Raw genomic sequence first — 17,763 nt, 5'->3', positions numbered from 1 at the left:
CAGGGTCATCTCTGAATTTCCTTTAAAATAATACCAGTTTATTCGTCTTTTGCTGCTATGCTATTGCTATTTCAGATATCTGAGGAATGCACTATCTTAGTTTGTGCTTTGAAGAAATACCCTCATTATACCTTCCTAATTGAAGCTTTCCCAATAAGACCCCAATTAAAAAGGATCTTCATTTTTTTACAAGTGATTTGAGAGCATTCCCGGCCCAACTTAGGGAAAGCTTCTAAAGAAAAAATAATCTTATTGTTTTATGATGTCTGCCTTAGTAAAATAAGGGCTATTTGTTTTTAAAGCCATTTCTGTATCTGCTTTTTGAAATTGTTTTTCTTTAATTTGGTTCTTTTAGTTTTTAAGCCTTCAGAAAAGTTATTGCAAGCTGCCCATGGTGGGGTCTCGATCCACTTTTGAAACAGATTGATTATTAATATTCAGTTCTGGGAAAGAGGGAGTACTTGTTTTTAACATCCAAAAAATTAAAATCTGCTTGCTGTGTGAAATTCGGACCCTGAAACTGCCAGGCAGTGCCTGGGAGCTGTGCCAGTGCCAGGGCAGGTCCCTGCACCTCGGCGGTCAGCGTCTAAGCTTCCTTTCAACCAGTCCTTTCAACGTACGGGAGTTTCACATTGTATCGGTGTGCTCTGCAGTACAGCCGCAATCTGTTTAGCCTCTTCCTAAGTAGTTCTGTCTGGTATAATTATTATTTGTATGACTTGGATAAGTTATACACACACACAGTTTGGAATGGGGAAATTCATGTTTGGGTGTAGTACCTGCTCTTCCTTTTGAGGCTGCACTGTCATACTTGCTTACCCTTAAAGATGCTTAAGAAAAGTAGAGGGAAGAGCCTACTGTTTGTCTATTTGGGGTCAGCAAGTAGAGCACATTTACCAATGCCAAAAAGATAATTCTTTAATACATGGCTTTGTGTTTTGTTTTAGACTCACAAGAAGTTGATGAACAGCTGATAGCAGAAGTGGTTGAAAAACGTTCGCCTGAGACTCATTCTAGACCCTTAGAAAATGAGGTGTCACAGCAAGCTACTGATTCTTACTCAGTCAAGGCTTTCAAAGAAGAACCTGAACATGATATGAGCAAAGTTTCAGTAGTGAGGCCATTTTCCGTAGAAATCAAGAATTCCACGAACATCTCGGCGGCTCTAGGAACAGAAGCGGCGTATGGCTGTGTGACTGCCGTCTCAGGCCAGGCCCTGCCCTCCAGCCCGCCAGAAGCCAGCCAGGACGAGGCGATGACAGAAAGCACCATGGGGGTCATGCTGGAGGCTTCCCCAGAAGCTGACCTACAGAGCGGGAACTCCTGTCTGGAGCCAGTGCGCAGTAGAAGCAAGCTGAGAAAGCCCAAGCCCGTCTCTTTGAGGAGGAAAACAGCTGGCGAGTCCTCAGAAACAGAAACTTCTGTGGAGGGCATGCCTCTCCCTCTGGCATCTGACGCTGATGAAATGGATGGGAACACAAATCCTTTGCTAGGGGACGCCAGGATCCCGAAACCTGCCCCCGACGCCCAGGAAACATCAAGCAGCACGCCCAGTAGCGACACCAATGACTCGGGGGTCGAGCTGCTGGAGGAGTCGAGGAGCTCCCCTATGAAGCTCGAGTTTGATTTCACAGAAGATGTGGAGTCCAGGAAAGGTCTTCCAAGAAAAGTTGGCAGGAAACTGAGTAACAAACTGACTCCCAAGGCACAGAAAGAGGGCGTCAGTAAGCCAGTGGGCCCCAGAAGTGCAGAACCGCCTCCGGACCCAGCTGCGGACGATGCTCCTCTCTCCCAAGCATCTTCTAAGCTCGATCCCAGTCAGTGCGATCGCCCCAGCGCCAGCCCCTTTGGGGGCCAGTCCACACTGCAGAGCTCCCCTCCCCTCTCCTCTAAGGGCTCCTACCACTTTGATGAATCCATGGATCCCTTTAAACCAACTACAGCTTTAACAAACAGTGACTTTTGTTCTCCTGCTGGTAATCATGTTAATGAAATCTTAGAATCACCCAAGAAGGCAAAGTCGCGTTTAATAACGTGAGTGACGACGGGTGTGGGTGTTGTGTTCTGTGTACATGCTGAGCATTTGGCAGCCGCCGCTTTGGGTTTGGTGAATTGAAGTTATCTTGGAGGTGCAGCTGGGCAGACACAAAGCTTACAACCTTATATTGCATTCTCCCCTATTTTGAAGCAAACTCTTAGGTGTAATCAGAAATACCAGAGGTTTCCTTTTTAGGTGTCTGCCTGGTTTCTGAATCCTCAGCCTATTCAGCCGAGCACTTTCCCCACCCTAGGCCCCCTCAACATATACCTTAGGTGCTTTTTTCCTGTTTTTTAAGAAATGGCACAAGATAGGCAGGTAGAGATTTGATGGTTTTTAGAAATCCTGTCTGGGCTGTCAGGAATTGCTTTATATAGAATTCGTGTGTTATGTTAGCCATCACCTTCAGGTTCTCTATGGACAAAACAAAAATTCCAAGCCTACAGATCACCTGCCTAGTAGCAAGGACTCATAGAAAATGGTCCAGAGGGACTCATAGAAGTTTTTCACTTAAAACAGAAGACCGCTGAAAGTTGGTGAGAATTCTTACGTCTTTATGCTTTAGCTTCTGGTTCCATCAGCAAGGAGGTGAATTTCCGATGAGGATAAAGAATATTTTAAACGATGACATAAATCTGACTAAATTAGTCCTTTGTTGTGTGTTGTGACACCTCCACCCACCCCACCCCGGGTCCTGGGAATCTGGAGCCACTCTCACAAGGTTCTTGGAGTTCTCAGAGTGATGACCTCAGGCCATAGTCCCCGTGAAGTTTCAGCTTAAATTTGTTGCAGGGTTACCTTATCCTAACACTTGAGTGATGGCAATATACCCCTTTGTGACTCTGTGACAGTTTGCTAAAAATTAAACATAAAGAAAGAACGGTGGTGCAGAAGGTGAAATATGAAAAGCGGAATGAAAAGAAATACCACAGTTTTAGTTGTCACCGTAGATCAGTACGGAAATAATTTTTAGCATTACTGTGACTTCAAGAAAAATGCCGGGTGGCTTGGTGAATTATACTAAAGGGAAAGGTATGAAGAGTAGAAAGTACCGATCAGGACCAAGACGCTTGAGCAATGTAGGCCTCAGCCTGCAGCAACTTCTAAATGTCTAGGGGAATAAAAGGGCATTGGCAGTTGTTGATCTGTTCTTTGGTTATGTGTGAGCAGTTAAATGGTTGCTGAAAGATATCATCGATCAGGTGTCCTCAAAGTGCTCTTCAGTGGTGAAGGCTGGTTGCCGGTGTCTGAGACAGTGTGTTGTCAGGGCATTGCTTGGTGCTTCCTGCTATGGAGTGGCCGATATGTAGGGCGCTTCCGCCTAGCAAGGTTGATAAGCCACTTGGGGGCCTTCCTCTCATTTACATGTTGAAGGCCAGTAGCCAGTACATTTATGTTAGATAAGATTAAACCTGGGCTGAAGGGGGGGATTTATCCCACATCTTATTTCAGTAGAAAGAAGCACCCTCTCTTGAGTCCTACCACCCTCACCTGGTAGCATGTTCCTCTTATTCTGTTTTTGGTGAATGGACTTCTTGATCCTTACAGATATTTTGAAAACTCAGTGCAGTCAAAACTCTTGTCTCTGAGAGGGGTGATTGACCTCTGTGTAACTCTGAGATTTTGTTTAGCAAATCCCTTCATTGGTACAAAAGTCTGAAAATGAAAGTATGTTGGTAGAATCTAGTGGGGAGTTAGACATTCTGTTAGCCAGCTACTTGTGTGACTTTTTAAAAGAAGTGTAATTGGTGTCTCAGATTCTTCCTTTGTAAAATGGAGACATCATACTATGATTGGGATTTTTGTGGGCCAGATAAGTTATGTGAAATCATTTTAGGTGTTTCAGTGACACACACCCACAGTCGGTATAAGCAAACATTCCCACTATATTTTCATTTACGCATCGCCATGGTCCGGACCACTATAAATGTTTAAGAGTAAATGTGTTCAGCAGTGAAATGTTGTTTACTTTTTCATCTACAAGTGCGAATATATGGCATTTCTGAATGTTTCTGTTGCCCTTACTCTTAGAGTTGAGGTTCCTGAGAATCATTCACTCACCAGTGATACATTCATGAATATGACATTTTTAATTTGTATCTCACCTCATAGAAAGAACTTCGTAGCCTTTACATCTACCAGACTAGAGATAAATATTCCAGGCTTTACATGATTTTTTTCTCCATCTGTCTGTCTCTTCCCTGTCTCTGATTTTGTTGGTGCATCAGGACTACTGAACAAGTGAAATTTCTCTGTTTTCTGTTGTAAGTACTCCTGCTGTTTCTGTTTGTTCCCGGGACTGTTGCAGTTCCTCTCCCACCCTCCCCAGGCCACCCCTCCATAGCATGTTGGCTTCCGTTTCTGAGTTGGACCTTCGGGTTATTTTTTGCATTTCATTTGCCACTTCATGAGTCAGCTTAGCCTTGCAATTGTCTGTACCTAAAGGAGTGGAGGTGGGCCTTCCCACCTTGGGTGCGAGAGCTTGCGCTCCCTGCCTTGGCACGCCTCATGTGGCGCTTCGATGCCCAGTGCTGGCTTGGCTCCCTTCCAGCAGTGGTTTCAGGCACTGCTCTGCTAGTCAGTGCTGGAGACAACTGGCTTCCCTGATAGGGTTTTGCTGGGTTGGAGTAGGGGGTAAAAGGGAGACGTCATGCTATGATTGGGGTCTTTGTGGACCAACTTGAGATTGGTGGTGGGATGGCACTCAAGCTTTAGGAAAGAAAAATTGCTAAACAGATAGTGATTGTGCACATTTTGGTAACATATATGCTTGCCCTTTTTTGTCCCACATAAGAATAAAAAGTTGCAAATTATTATTAATTATTATTATTATTATTATTTTGTCCAAGTAACATTACTGAAAATTTTAAGTTCATTCAAACAAAATTTGAACTAGTCTTTGGATCACAAATTATGCGCTAGATTAAAAACAACACGTGGTTTGAGTTTTCTCTAGTTCCAGCCATGAGGTTCCTTTCTGTCTCACTACCTAATAGGAATGGTAGCAGTTTACACAGATATTTTTCTTCTTATACTTTCTGTTGGCCACAGTTCAACTCTGTTAGCACGCAGGTCTGGAGCTGTCTTTCCCGACTTTTACAACTTTTAGTGCAATAAAGAATTTTTAAAGAATCTGGTTGAGCGTGGTAATTTTTCTAATGAACGTCAAGGACTGAGTGGACAAGGATCAGATGAACTGAGTGTCTCTAGGGGCCACGGCTGCTCCCTGAAAGGCTTCTGATGGTGTGCGTGCAACTGGAAACTGTGGGTGTGTTGAACCTCCCACAGAGGCTCGTGAGGAAGTGTTTTCAGAAAATGAACTGTAGTTCTTTGCTTGCTCTGTCTCTTGAGAGAAGATGCAGACATAAAAGGCATCCCTATCTCTAGTGTGTAGATGTTTGACTTGTGTGGCGCTGTATGCCTTGGCTTCTAGCTGCTCACACTGCTGTCTCTGCTCCATCTCATAGCTTGGAAGTGGTCAGTGAGATTCCAAACCAGCCTTGGTTTTGTTTTCCTTCCAGGAGTGGCTGTAAGGTGAAGAAATATGAAACACAGTCTCTTGCTTTGGATGGATGTTCGCAGGTAAGTCTGTTAATCACCAGAACGCCTGTTAAACCAGTGGTCTCCAAACTGACAATTGCATTCCCACCGCAGGGTGATGGGTGGTGGTTAATGAAGACTTCCCACTGGATATTGGAGTCTCGGCTTTGAGAAAACCAATTTCTGCCCTGGCTGGTGTGGCTTAGTGGATTTTGAGTGCCAGCCTGCCAACCGAAAGGTCACTAGTTCGATTCTCAGGCAGGGCACATGCCTGGGTTGCGGGCCAGGTCCCCAGTTGGGGGCCTGAGAGAAGCAGCTGATCAATGTTTTGCTCCCTCTCTTCCCTTCTCCTCTCTCTAAAAATAAATAAATAAAATCTTAAAGAAAAGAAAACCAACTTCCTAAACTGATCTGAAAAGGCCCCTCAGGACAAAGGAACCTTTTCATAATGACCATTCTTATCCCCAAAGTTCCATCTCACCTATTCCAAATCCTCCTAAGGTGCATTACCACTGGATGTGAAATCTCTGGGGCACCAAACCAAGGGGAGATTTGAACTACTGGTGTAGGTTTTAAGGAGACGTTTGGCTCCAGTGACTGGATAATGTTTTTTATAAAGTCAGGTGGTTTTCCACTCGTCGCTTTCAACAAAATGGGAGCCCCTGAGTTGATGGAAGTGGACTGGAAATACCAAGTCAGAGAGGAAAAGGGATGGTACAAATTTCTGACTGTTAAAGAGGTGGTTCATGTCCGATTTTAAATATATTGTAGGGTATCAAATCACTGGAATAACTACATTGAATTAAGCAAGGTCAGTATTTACATGATACCAGATATTACATCCTTTGCAATTATTTAAATTTATGCTGAAAAGTTTTTAAATGTCACCTGAAAATGCAATGGGGCATTTAGATTTTTTTTTTTAATTAGGAAGTATATTTGAAAAACACTGCCTTGGACCACTTAAACTTCTTGCTTATAAATTTAGACTAGAAAAAGTAATTTGTCAAGCTTCAGATTTGAATCACAAAAACTAGATTCTAGAAAATCCAGCATTTTGTGATTGAGAAATTCCAGCTTCTTCCTTGATTTGTACTCACATCTGTGGTTAACTCTTACCAGGTATCTGTATGGAAGAGTGTCTGCTCTGAGGTGTCTGTCCCCTTGCCCCTGGTTCGTCTCCCTAAATGGTGGCCTCTTCTCTGTTGCATTTCCCAGGATGAAGGAGCAGTGATCTCCCAGATTTCAGACATTTCTAGTAGGGATGGCCACGCTACCGATGAGGAGAAACTGGCATCCACTTCTTCTGGTCAGAAATCAGCCGGGGCCGAGGTGAAAGGTGAGCCAGAGGAAGACCTGGAGTACTTTGAATGTTCCAATGTTCCCGTGTCTACCATAAATCATGCGTTTTCATCCTCAGAAGCAGGTATGGAAGCATATCTTCATCTTTCTAATGTACGTAAGCGTAGAAATGCCTGAGAGCCTAGAGATGGAGACGCCTTAGAGATTAGAGAATTGGATCTCCCGAAAGCTGATCTATACTTTGCTTCTTTACCTAGAAAAGAGATGCAAAGGGGTATCTTACGAAACACCAGGGACATACGGATAAGTGTGGAGGGTGTACAAGAGACACTAATGTGTGGGACTACTTGACATTTTTTATTATTTATTTTAATGCAGCCACATCTCAATATGTAGTGGCCTGTAACCATGTTGTGATTATTGTGCTCCTTATTCAACTTAACTGAAATAATAACTAGCACATGTAACTCCTTGCCATGGGCAAGCATTGTTCTGAGTTCTTTACATATATTGACTCATCACTCCTTGCTAGGCATTATTTTCCCCCATTTTTCAGAGAAGGAAAGTGAGACACAGATAACTCGGCCAAGGTTACTTGTAAATGGCTAGGAAATGGTAGAGCTGGGATTCTGACCTCAGCAGTCGGTTCCATGATCCTTTAGCCACCATGCTACAGTGTGAAGAGGTGGTTTTTGTCACACTAGACTATTGTGATTTTTCCTGCTCAGAGATGTGGTCAACTGAAATTGACCAATGACCTATAAAGTCCTTCCTGATGCTCAAATAAGAGCAAACCTTGGTTGACCGACCTGTGCTGAAGCTGCGCTTGCTGTTGGACTATTAGACCATTCTAGGGCTGAGGCTTTCTAGGTCCCAAGTTATATCTGTGGCCTTAAACTTGACTTGTGAAATATTTAGAACCACTATGCTGACTACATTAAACATGATTAAAAACAGATCTTCTACAATGTAATTTAATTTGGGGCTTTTATACTTAGAATTAAGGAAATCATGATCTCTCATCAAATCAGGGAAGCAGGTGAAAATCGGGACTTTGTGAGAGTTACTCCCCCCGTATCCCTGTGCCCCCAGGTCTTGGGGTTTTATCTATAGAATCAACATGCTAGACACCGTTCAGATTTCTTTCCAGGCCTCGTTCTGCTCCGACTTCTTTCCCAGGACCTCATTTGCCTTTTCCCTTTATACCCTCTTGTCCGGGTGTGTAGGCTATATTTACTTCTTTTACTTGAAATACCTTTCTTTGCCATCTCCTGTAAAAATTCTGTCCATCCTCTTGGGTCTAATTCAGAAATGTCACTTGGCTCCTACCGTGCTTCATGCTCCCAACGCATTTCTCCTTTCCGTTCCTGTTTTGTGTTATGAACTACAGAAGGGTGTCTCTGATAAACTTCCCAAGGTTAAGGACTATGAGTGATTCGTCTTTGAATTTCCTTGGGTGCAGGTGCACTGTAGATGTTCGTTGAATTATATTCTTCCTCACTCAGAGGAAATCCCTTCGGCAGAAATGTAGGGAGCTGGGGTTCTGGTAGCTAGTGTGTCACTGTGTGTAACTGATCAGCCATATCAAGGGAGCAAGCAGAGGCTGTGGTCGTGCAGGTGAGGGGTGGAGCTGGACGGGCGTAATGGCGCTGTGAGGAGAATCAGAGAATGTTTCCTGGGGAAGGTCACCTTTGAGCTAGGTTTTGATAAATACAGGCATAGATGTGTACCAGAAAACGAGAATCTCTCTCAGGGATGGGAAGGACCTGCCTGGGGGGTAAAAAATTCCCAGTAGCTCTCTGCGAGCACAGGGTATGCAGGAAATGGAGTACTGAGGAACTGGGCTTGATCTTATGGGTGTAGGGGAGCCTGAAAGTTTTTTTGTTTTTTTAAGATATTATTTATTTATTTTTTAGAGAGAGGGGAAGGGAAGGAGAAAGAGAGGGAGAGAAATATCAGTGTGTGGTTGCCTCTCATGTGCCCCCTCCTGGTGACCTGGCTTGAAACCCAGGCATGTGCCCTGACTGGGAATTGAACCAGTGACCCTTTGGTTCGCAGACCCATGCTCATTCCACCGAGCCACACCAGCCAGGGCCATTGAAGGGTTTTTAAGCAGAGTAGTGATAGTCACATTTGTGTTTTAAAAATAATTCATTGTTAATAGATCATATGCTAAAATAATAATTCATTATGGCTTTGTGGGAGATTGTAGTCTTTAAAATTTTGTGTGCTTTTCCATATTTTAAAATTGTCTTCAGTGAGAGCATATTCCTTTAATTAGAAAGTGTAGTGTTGGATTTTTTAAATGTTGCCTCTGGTGGGAGAGTGGGAGGTAGAGAATGAATTAGTTTTGAGGGCATTGCATTTGGAACTTATTGTCTTATCTGCTACTGCTGCTCTGATGAGACTGTACCCCCTGAGCTGGAGTTTAGAGTCACTGAGCCTTGGTAATAACAGCATTTGGTGTTCAGGTTCCTCTTTCTGACATAATCCCGTTGTTAGTACATGGACACAAGGGGGCAGCCTTGCTGTTCTTTCCACCTGAAGACTGTGCATTCCTTTGTGGCTAACTCTGCCCTCATCTTTCTTCTGAAGATTCCGGACTCTTCACACGGACCACACAGTGGTCAGCAGAGCTCCAGTGCTCCTTCGAAAACCTTGAAATGCGGTGCACGTGTTCATAGATGTCACTCTGGGCTGCCTGGGGTTTCCAAGTGTCTTTCACTAGGAGGGAAAGGAACTGACTCCTTGGGATAACTGCAGAAATGACTCTCTGTGTTCTAGGCGTAGAAAAGGAGCCGTGCCAGAAGATGGAAAAAGATGGGTCTGCTGTGCCTGTAAGTTCCTACACGTGGGAGGGGTGGGTGTGAGGAGTGCAGTTTTTTTCAGCATTTGTTTTGAAGCCCATGTTAAATCTTTAAATAAATTCTAATCAGTGTTTGGTGATGGGGACGAAACATAAATAAAACACAGCTTCTTCACTTGAGAAGTCTCGTAGTCTATCTCAAGATTTCCAGCCAGCACCCCCCTAGCTGCCTCTGCTACTTAGCACTTGAACTGTAGCTAGTTGGAACTGAGATGTTGTGTAAGTGTGAAACACAACCAGTTTTTGACAACGTAGTGCAAAAAGAAGGGAAATTAAATGTCTTTAACTTTATATTGACTATATGTTGAGATGATATTTTGAATGTATTGGGTTAACTAAACTGTATTATTAATCTCACCTGTTTGTTTTTACTTTTTAAATGTGGCTCCTGAGAATTTTTAAGCTGCATGTGGCTTCATTGTATTTCTTTTGAATAGCACTGGCAGTAGGCACAAATGGTCCCAGCACTGGCAGTAGGCACAAAACAGCCCCAGCGTACCTGTGCTGGGTGTCACAGTAAAACAGAGTGTGCCTGGGGCCGTGGCAGCCGGGGCTACCAGCGGGTGGTCAGGAAGGCTGAACCTGAGCCAAAGAAAAACAAAAAAAAATTTTTTTAAAGTTTTAGACTTACAAAAATAGTACAAAGAATAACTGTATATCTTTCATCCATACTCAAATGTTTACAATTTAAACATTTAAACATTAAACTCAGCACAAATATCAAAATCAGCCAACACTGATACAGTGTCATCTAATCCATAAACTGCACGTTTATCAGTTGTCCCAGGAATATCTCTCTGTGGTACGGGATCCTCTGTTGCGTTTAATTCTTACGTCCTTAGTCTCCTTTAGCCTGTCACAACTATAGTCTTTCTTTGTTTTTCCTGACCTTGACACTTTTGAAGAGTACTGGTCAGTTTTGTAGGATGTTTTCAAGACTCACTGTTGTGCAGCGACCCTGGTATTTCTCTAGAGGAGGCAGAGCATGCAAATGTGAAGGTGGATCCTGTGGGGGTAGAGAGAGCAGACCTGAGGGTGGATGGAGGAGGAGCCTGCGGGGGTAGAGAGGGCAGACCTGAGGGTGGATGGAGGAGGAGCCTGCGGGGGTAGAGAGAGCAGACCTGAGGGTGGATGGAGGAGGAGGAGCCTGCGGGAGCAGGAGCTGAAGGAAGAGGTGCTCATAGCACACAGGGACTCAGGAGCATCGTCCCCTAATGAGGGCCTCACACGTTAGTGACATTTGTTTCTGGACAGAATCGCTTTTGCTTGGAAACTCATCTTATCCTCAGCATTTTGGGAGCTAGGCCATCTGATCCTAGTGCAGCCACACACGGGCTCACACCCAGGTTTCCTCGTTTGTCAGAGAGAGGGATGCCTGCCTTCCCCAAGATGAGGGGGTGGGACTCCACACTGCACCAGCAGAGCACCCTGGTTAAGCACTTGGGAAAACCAGTTCCTTTTTAGGTTTTCCAAGTGCTATGGGAGTGGTTTGGAATATTTTCAGTGTAAAAAGTAGCAAAAGGATGATTGAACAAGGATGCATTGAGTGGACCAAACATTGGTGTGTGTGGCAGCAGATTCAGGCGGTTAATCCCATTCTTGAAATAAACTGGTTAAACTTTTGGGTTCCCAGCTTATTCATCCATATTACAATATTAGCAGCACCTTTATGCCTCGTTAGAGTGGTGTGAGGGTGAAATGAAATGACAGCATGAAAGACCAAAGTGGTCAAGTGTGAGGCCAGTGTAAGGTGGTGTGATGTTGATAGAAAAAGGGTGGGAGAATGAAGAAGAAAAATGGAGAACACTTGTCTCTAGAGCCAGGTGGCGAGGAACATGCTGCATGTTGTGATCTTTTCAAAGTAACCCCAGTTGAACTTCCTGAAATAAATTAATCTGTTTCCTTAGAATGTCAAGTAAGTGTTGCATAAAGAAATTGCAATATTCAAAACATTGAATAAAGAAATCTGTTTCACCTAGCATTTAGTTTTTAAAGCCTCTTGGAGATCCAAGATGGCGGAAGAGTAAGTGGAAGCTACACTAACCCCCTCCCAGGACCAGTCTGGAGTTGAAGCCTCTCTGGGTTGCTCTGAAGCACATTCCTTTTGCAATCTCATGCCCAACGTGGGTGGTGGCCAGGGCAGGTGAGTGGTGGGCGTTAAGTCTCCCATCTCGCTTCTCAGCTGTTCTTCTGCAGCGTCTTTTACTTAGGAGTCTATTTTTAAATGAAGCCTTAAACTTGTTAAAAGTTGAGTTTATCTGGCTTTTCCAAGCCTGTCTCTGTTAGAGAAGTGGCAGGGGCGGCCCTGCTCCAGTGGGTCAGGGACAGGTGCTGGGGTGAGCACACTTAGTGACACCAATTACTGCAAGGACGTGAGCGAAAATTACTTTGTGGCACCTGTGCTCACTGTAACTTGCCACCAGGACTCCATGGATTTCCACTGTCGATAGTGAGGTTCGTGCTTTGTGGGACCAGGAAGAGTGTTAGGGGACCTATGGAAGGACATGATTGATTATCAGTTTAGATTTTACTTATTTTTAGAGAGAGGAGAAGGGAGGGAAAAAGGGAAATATTAATTTGTGGTTGCCTCTCATGCACGCCTTTCTGGGGACTCAGCCTGCACCCAGGCATGTGCCCTGACCGGGAATCAAACTGGTGACCCCTCGGCCTGTAAACCAGCACTCAATCCAAAGAGCCACACCAGCCAGAGCTGATTTAGCATCTTTGTTAAACCCATATAAAATTACCTAGCCCAGGAGGAGATTGTCAGGCCAGTGCTTTGTGAAGGTACATTCTGTAGGCTTTTTACACTTTTGATAAACAATGTAAAAGACTGAGGAATGTAAAAAGTAAAATCCTAGGGGATTGGAAGAGGTGGTTGATATAGGCCATGGCATTAATTCCTGCCCTTATCTCATAAGAACTCTTGCATTTTGAGCCATGGGGTTCCTGGCACATGGCCGGGTGGAGGGGGATGACCCAGGGGAGAACTGCAGGCTGCAGAGCCCACTCATCTGGAAATGTTTGCCACTCTCTGAGGTCTGATCTGGTACCTCCAAGTCAGAATGCTGCCTCCCCCAGACACCACACTTGTAACCTTGCAAACAAGCAGTCAGACCCTCAACACACAAGTGAGATGCTGAACTCCAGAGCAGATGCGGACGTGGTCCTCACTGTGAAAACTTTTGGCTTATTTACCAAGTTTCTGTTAACGTGAGGGTCATAGGAGGCACAGGGAGCTGGTTCCCAGCGTTCAGTGGAGTTGGGGGTTCTAGCTTAGAATAATAAATACTCACAAAAGAAAGGCTTCAAAATGTATTCATTTAGAATCAGAAATGTAACAGTAAAATGAAACAAACTGTTAGCTCAATTTAGTGGATTATCTTCCTGTACACGTTACATGGGAAGCAAGATTATGAGAAAGCCTCTTGATGATAAACGTGGCACAGGAAGTTAACGGAATAACCGGATGTCTAGTAGTGTATCAGTTATCCACAGCAAAATTTATTATGCCATCATTTCTGAATCGGGAATCCTGGACGGCTCTACAGGGTGTTTGCGACTCAGGGTCTCTCGTAGGCTACAGTCAAGGTGCAGACCAGGGCTGTGGTCACCTCCAGACTCGTTCATGCAGCTTTCGGTACAACTCAGGTGCTCACTAGCTGTTGACAGAGCCATCTGTTCCTTGCCACGTGGACCTTTCTGTGGAGCTTCTAACCACGTGGAAGCCTGAGTCTCTTTTAAACTTATCTTAGAAGTGACAATCCCTGACTTTCACCATATTCTGTCCTTTTGAGTGAGTCCTCGGGGGCGGCCTGCACACAAGGGGAAGAGATTGCACAGAGGATTAGTACCAGGAGGCAGGGGTCACTGGGGCCATGAGAGGCTTCCCACCACACGCGGCCTCTGGCTGTAGTGATAGAGCTGCCCCAAGACAGAGCGTGTTTCTGAGTGGACCTCGGACTTGTCGGCACAGGGGCTGCCCTCCCCCACGTGCTGCTGGAAGTGGGCCCTGTCAGCTGTGGCTCTGCGTTTCCCTCTTCTGTGGCCCGAGCCCAGAGTTTCCGTGTTGGGTGAGGTCTGTGAAGCCGTGTGCACAGTTGTGTTCACAGTTGTGTATGTTTGAGTACTTTCTAGAGAGGGGGTGAATCTGTAAAGACCCTGAAAAGTTTAAAAACCACTGGTCTCAGTGAACCTTGGCTTTTATGTTCAGTCTAGGTTCAAAGCAGATACCAGAGAACTGATTGGTTATGATCAGTAATGAGGTGACCAGTTATACTGACATTTAAGATTATTCTTAGGTGGTTTTGGCTGGCTTTTTTGGGTGCTATTGGGTGAGCTTTTTTCCTCCTTTATACAAAAAGTTTACTTGTATAGGTAAGGGGGAAGTGGCCCCAAAAATGCCTTCTAGGAAGGAAAATAGTATACCATCTATATTCTTGTGAAAAGTAAAATACTAGCCAAATGTGGCTTCCCAGAATCTGCGTTTGTGATCGAAGCAAGCTGGCGCATCACAAAGTGAGGTGCTGTCAGAGGGAACTGAACACTGAACAGCAAGGAGGAACCAAAGCCGGGAGTGTGAGCCCAGACCTCGACTTCCGTGTGGCCTGTTTATCAGGAGCAAAGTGCTCCTGACAGCGTCGCTGAGCTACCACACTGTCACTGCAGAGCGCTGGCAGGTCCCACGGTCCTGGCTGGGGGGCTGGGCCAGACACAGTCAGCATTTCTGCTTTCTTAGGCCTGAAAGTTAGTAATATATTTTAGAAACATTTCCATCCAAAGTGACTACATAGACACAAGAAACATCAATATGTAAAAAAAAAAGTTTGCCTTGTTTTGAAAATTTATTTATATGAAACACGTCATCCCCTGAAACTCCGTGAAATATGAGCCATAAACCATGTATAGTTTTCTCTTTTTTGTATATAATTCTTCAGTGACTGACTACTGTGATAATGATACTCTCTTTTTTTGGATAAGAAGAAAACTCTAGGCTGTCTGTTAAACAAGCTGGGATGCCATCAATAATCATTAGAACAGGTTTTTCCTTCAAATAGCTCTGTAGCAAGATTCTGTTTTACTTTTTTAATCCTGCTGGGGTTGTTTTTTTTTTTTTTTTTTTTACTTTTAACATGTTTTTAAAGATTGTGATCAATGTAGTAATGAGGGAATTACTGAAATATACTGGGATCAAGAAGCTGAAGATTAAATGCATTAAATGTCACCTCTTCCCCCCTCAGGGACTGTTGGAGTCCCCGACGGAGAAGGCCCCTGTGTCCGTGGCCTGTGGAGGCGAGAGCCCCCTGGATGGCATCTGCCTCAGCGAGTCAGACAAGACGGCCGTGCTCACCCTGATAAGGGAAGAGGTAAGGCTTTCTTGTTCCATCCACGTATCACTCCGTTTCTGTGTACAGCCCCTGTGCCAGTGGGCAGATTCCATCTCTGTTGGCTGAGTTACCCCTGGCTGGAAGTTCACGTTTCCTGCAGCCCGTTTAGCTCATATAAAGAGTTCCCTGCAAAATCCACGTTGGTGCTGGGGTCCTGACATTGTGGTGTCTGGGGGAAAAACTAGAATTTTGTACTTTTCTGTATGTAGCCTTGAAATTTTAAGTGCCAAATTTTGCCCACTTTATCCACATATGTATCTAAATCAGTGCCTTCATTTTATAGAAGATACATTCTTATACATAAAAATTTCTTAAATTCTAGACTTGCAGTAATATAAAATTGTTTCTCACCTTCATCAGTTCATTAATTCAACTCTCAGATGCCTTTATCATGTTTCCTGACACAACCTGTGTTCAGAATAAATCACCGCTAGGCCTCTGCTTGGTGACCTAAAAACGTGAGAGACACTGTTGTGCACTAGCGATCAGTCACCACCCTCCTTGGTTATGTCTCTGTGCTGTATTTTATGTGTTCGGTTCATGTATTACTTGATGACTCCATCTTTTTTTAAAGAAGGCAGAGCAATTTTATTTTTGTAATATGATGAGATTACTTAAGTACCTATGACACAAGTCTTTAAACAATAGCATTAGGTTGGCAAACCTAAAAAACAAAAGCAAAAATGAACTAAGCAAACAACTAGAACAAGAACAGAATCACAGAAATGGAGATCACATAGAGGGTTATCGGGGGGAGGGGAAGGGGGAGAATGGAGGGAAGGTACAGGGCATAGGAAGCATAAATGGTTGGTAAAAAATAGACAAGAGGAGGTTAAGAATAGTATGGGAAATGGAGAAGCCAAAGAACTTGTATGTGTAACCCATGGACATGAACTAAGGTGGGGGAATGATGGTGGGAGGGGGGTACAGTGCAGAGGGGAATAAAGGGGAAAAATAATGGGATAACTGTAATAACGTAATCAATAAAATATATTGAAAAATAAAAATAAAAAGTAGCATTAGTTTGGTAATGAGGGGTGTCAGCTAATGCTATTGTCAAAACTTGGGAGCAGTGGTGAGGAGGCCCCCCAAAATCTCATAAATGAGAATGACTTTGTCTTCCTCCTGAGAGTTAAATGATGAGATGGTCCCCTAATGGATCAAAGCACAGATGTGCTTAGTCACCAAAGCAGACAAGCTGGGTTCTGGGGTCTTGAGATCCTAATTAAAGGCACTAAAGTAAAAACATACCAATGAGAAAGAGAGAAGCACAGAAAAGTAAAGTAAAACAGGAGAACAGCAGGTGCCCATCGGAGCCCTGTGCAGGGCGAACAGAGTATCAGGCAGTGAATTTAGGGAATTTCTTTCCCTTTAGCATGGGCGTTCCAAATAGGACTGCGGGCTCTGCACTGGCTAACGAGGTCCTGCCTGCAGTGAGTGAGATCTGTGCAGCTGGCTGGAGGCATTGAACTTCCGACCCCCTCTTCTGACTCCATTCTTACCAAGCAATTAGAAATCTCTATAGAAAAGGAACGTGTTGGTCATGCCATCTTCTAATGCCCCAATTTTGTGGCAGTTTCATTTCTCTCCCTAACTGAAATTGGTGCACTGGGACCTCCTTTGGTTCTGGTGGGTCTCTGTCGACCAGGTGGCTCTGCTCTTGGTGTTCTGTCCTGATCCGTTTTCTAGGCCTACAGAGGTGAGAGACCCTGGGCTGCGGTAACGCTGACAGAGATTTTAATCACCTCTCAGAATTTTCCCAGGAGATGTTCCACCCACTTTTACCCTAGTGGCTACATCCCCAGCATCCTGTGTGGCTAAGAGTTATTTTTCCAAATGCTTATGAGCATTATATAGATGTTGAGGTTTTGTATTCCTAATGTGGATTGAATGTCCTGGGGAGACCTGGCTATGTGTTGTTTCAGTCTCAGTCTTAAATTCAAACTGCGATGGACTGAGTAGGCAAGACCAGCTTTCTCTCTGTTATAATCTAGATAATCACGAAAGAGATTGAAGCAAATGAATGGAAGAAAAAGTATGAAGAAACCCGACAAGAAGTCTTGGAGATGAGGTGAGCTTGGAGGTTTGGGCTAAGGGCTGGATATCTTTATGCATTATTAAATTGAATACCGATGAAGTGATGAAAGTATTTGCTTACCACAGAACCAGCTGTTGAGAACTTGGGGATCTGCTGTTTACACCTTAATTTGTGATTGATAATATCATTTCATGAGCATTGCTGATCAGTTATTATATCCAAATAGTGTCATTTGTTTTGGAATGTTCAGAATATTACAAGTGGGCAGAACTCACATAATTCTTATCTTTTGTTAGGACAGATTTGTGCAAAAATACTCATTTGAAATACAGAGTAATGAGATTTACTGACATTCAATTATGGAGGCATTACAATTCATAATACTTTTTAAAACTAATTATACATGGGAGCTTCAAATCTCATAACCACTAAATAGATTTTAGAAAGCATGTAACAGGAAACAGAATTGATTGACATTTTTAAATAGAAATCTTTTTATTTTTGCTGTCACTCCCTAGAAAGCAGACTTGGGAGTTGTATAATAACTAAGATGGCATCAAAGAAGAGGGAAAAAGCATTAATAATTTATACA

At 43.8% G+C, this 17,763-nt stretch overlaps 1 protein-coding gene across 11 annotated transcripts in view; it reads left to right on the top strand.

Moving 5' to 3' along the window:
* The window catches only part of TACC1 (transforming acidic coiled-coil containing protein 1), a 100,247-nt gene that overhangs the window by 69,663 nt on the left and 12,821 nt on the right, over positions 1–17,763 (top strand). For 2 of the 11 annotated variants that reach the window (XM_036011582.1, XM_036011583.1), the window contains 7 exons: positions 948–2,034; positions 4,267–4,302; positions 5,560–5,620; positions 6,797–7,004; positions 9,665–9,717; positions 14,987–15,112; positions 17,128–17,204. In XM_036011582.1, the coding sequence (XP_035867475.1) occupies positions 948–2,034; positions 4,267–4,302; positions 5,560–5,620; positions 6,797–7,004; positions 9,665–9,717; positions 14,987–15,112; positions 17,128–17,204 (1,648 nt within the window). Of the gene's footprint in view, positions 1–947; positions 2,035–4,266; positions 4,303–5,559; positions 5,621–6,796; positions 7,685–9,664; positions 9,718–14,986; positions 15,113–17,127; positions 17,205–17,763 lie in introns of those variants that run through there. The other 9 variants (XM_028527085.2, XM_028527083.2, XM_028527084.2 and 6 more) reach the window with 6 other exon arrangements.

This window comes from Phyllostomus discolor, chromosome 11, assembly GCF_004126475.2.
Source record: "Phyllostomus discolor isolate MPI-MPIP mPhyDis1 chromosome 11, mPhyDis1.pri.v3, whole genome shotgun sequence".
Taxonomy (NCBI): Eukaryota; Metazoa; Chordata; class Mammalia; order Chiroptera; family Phyllostomidae; genus Phyllostomus; species Phyllostomus discolor.
The sequence above is the reverse complement of the archived record's forward strand: the minus strand, read 5'-3'. Positions and strand labels throughout refer to the sequence as shown.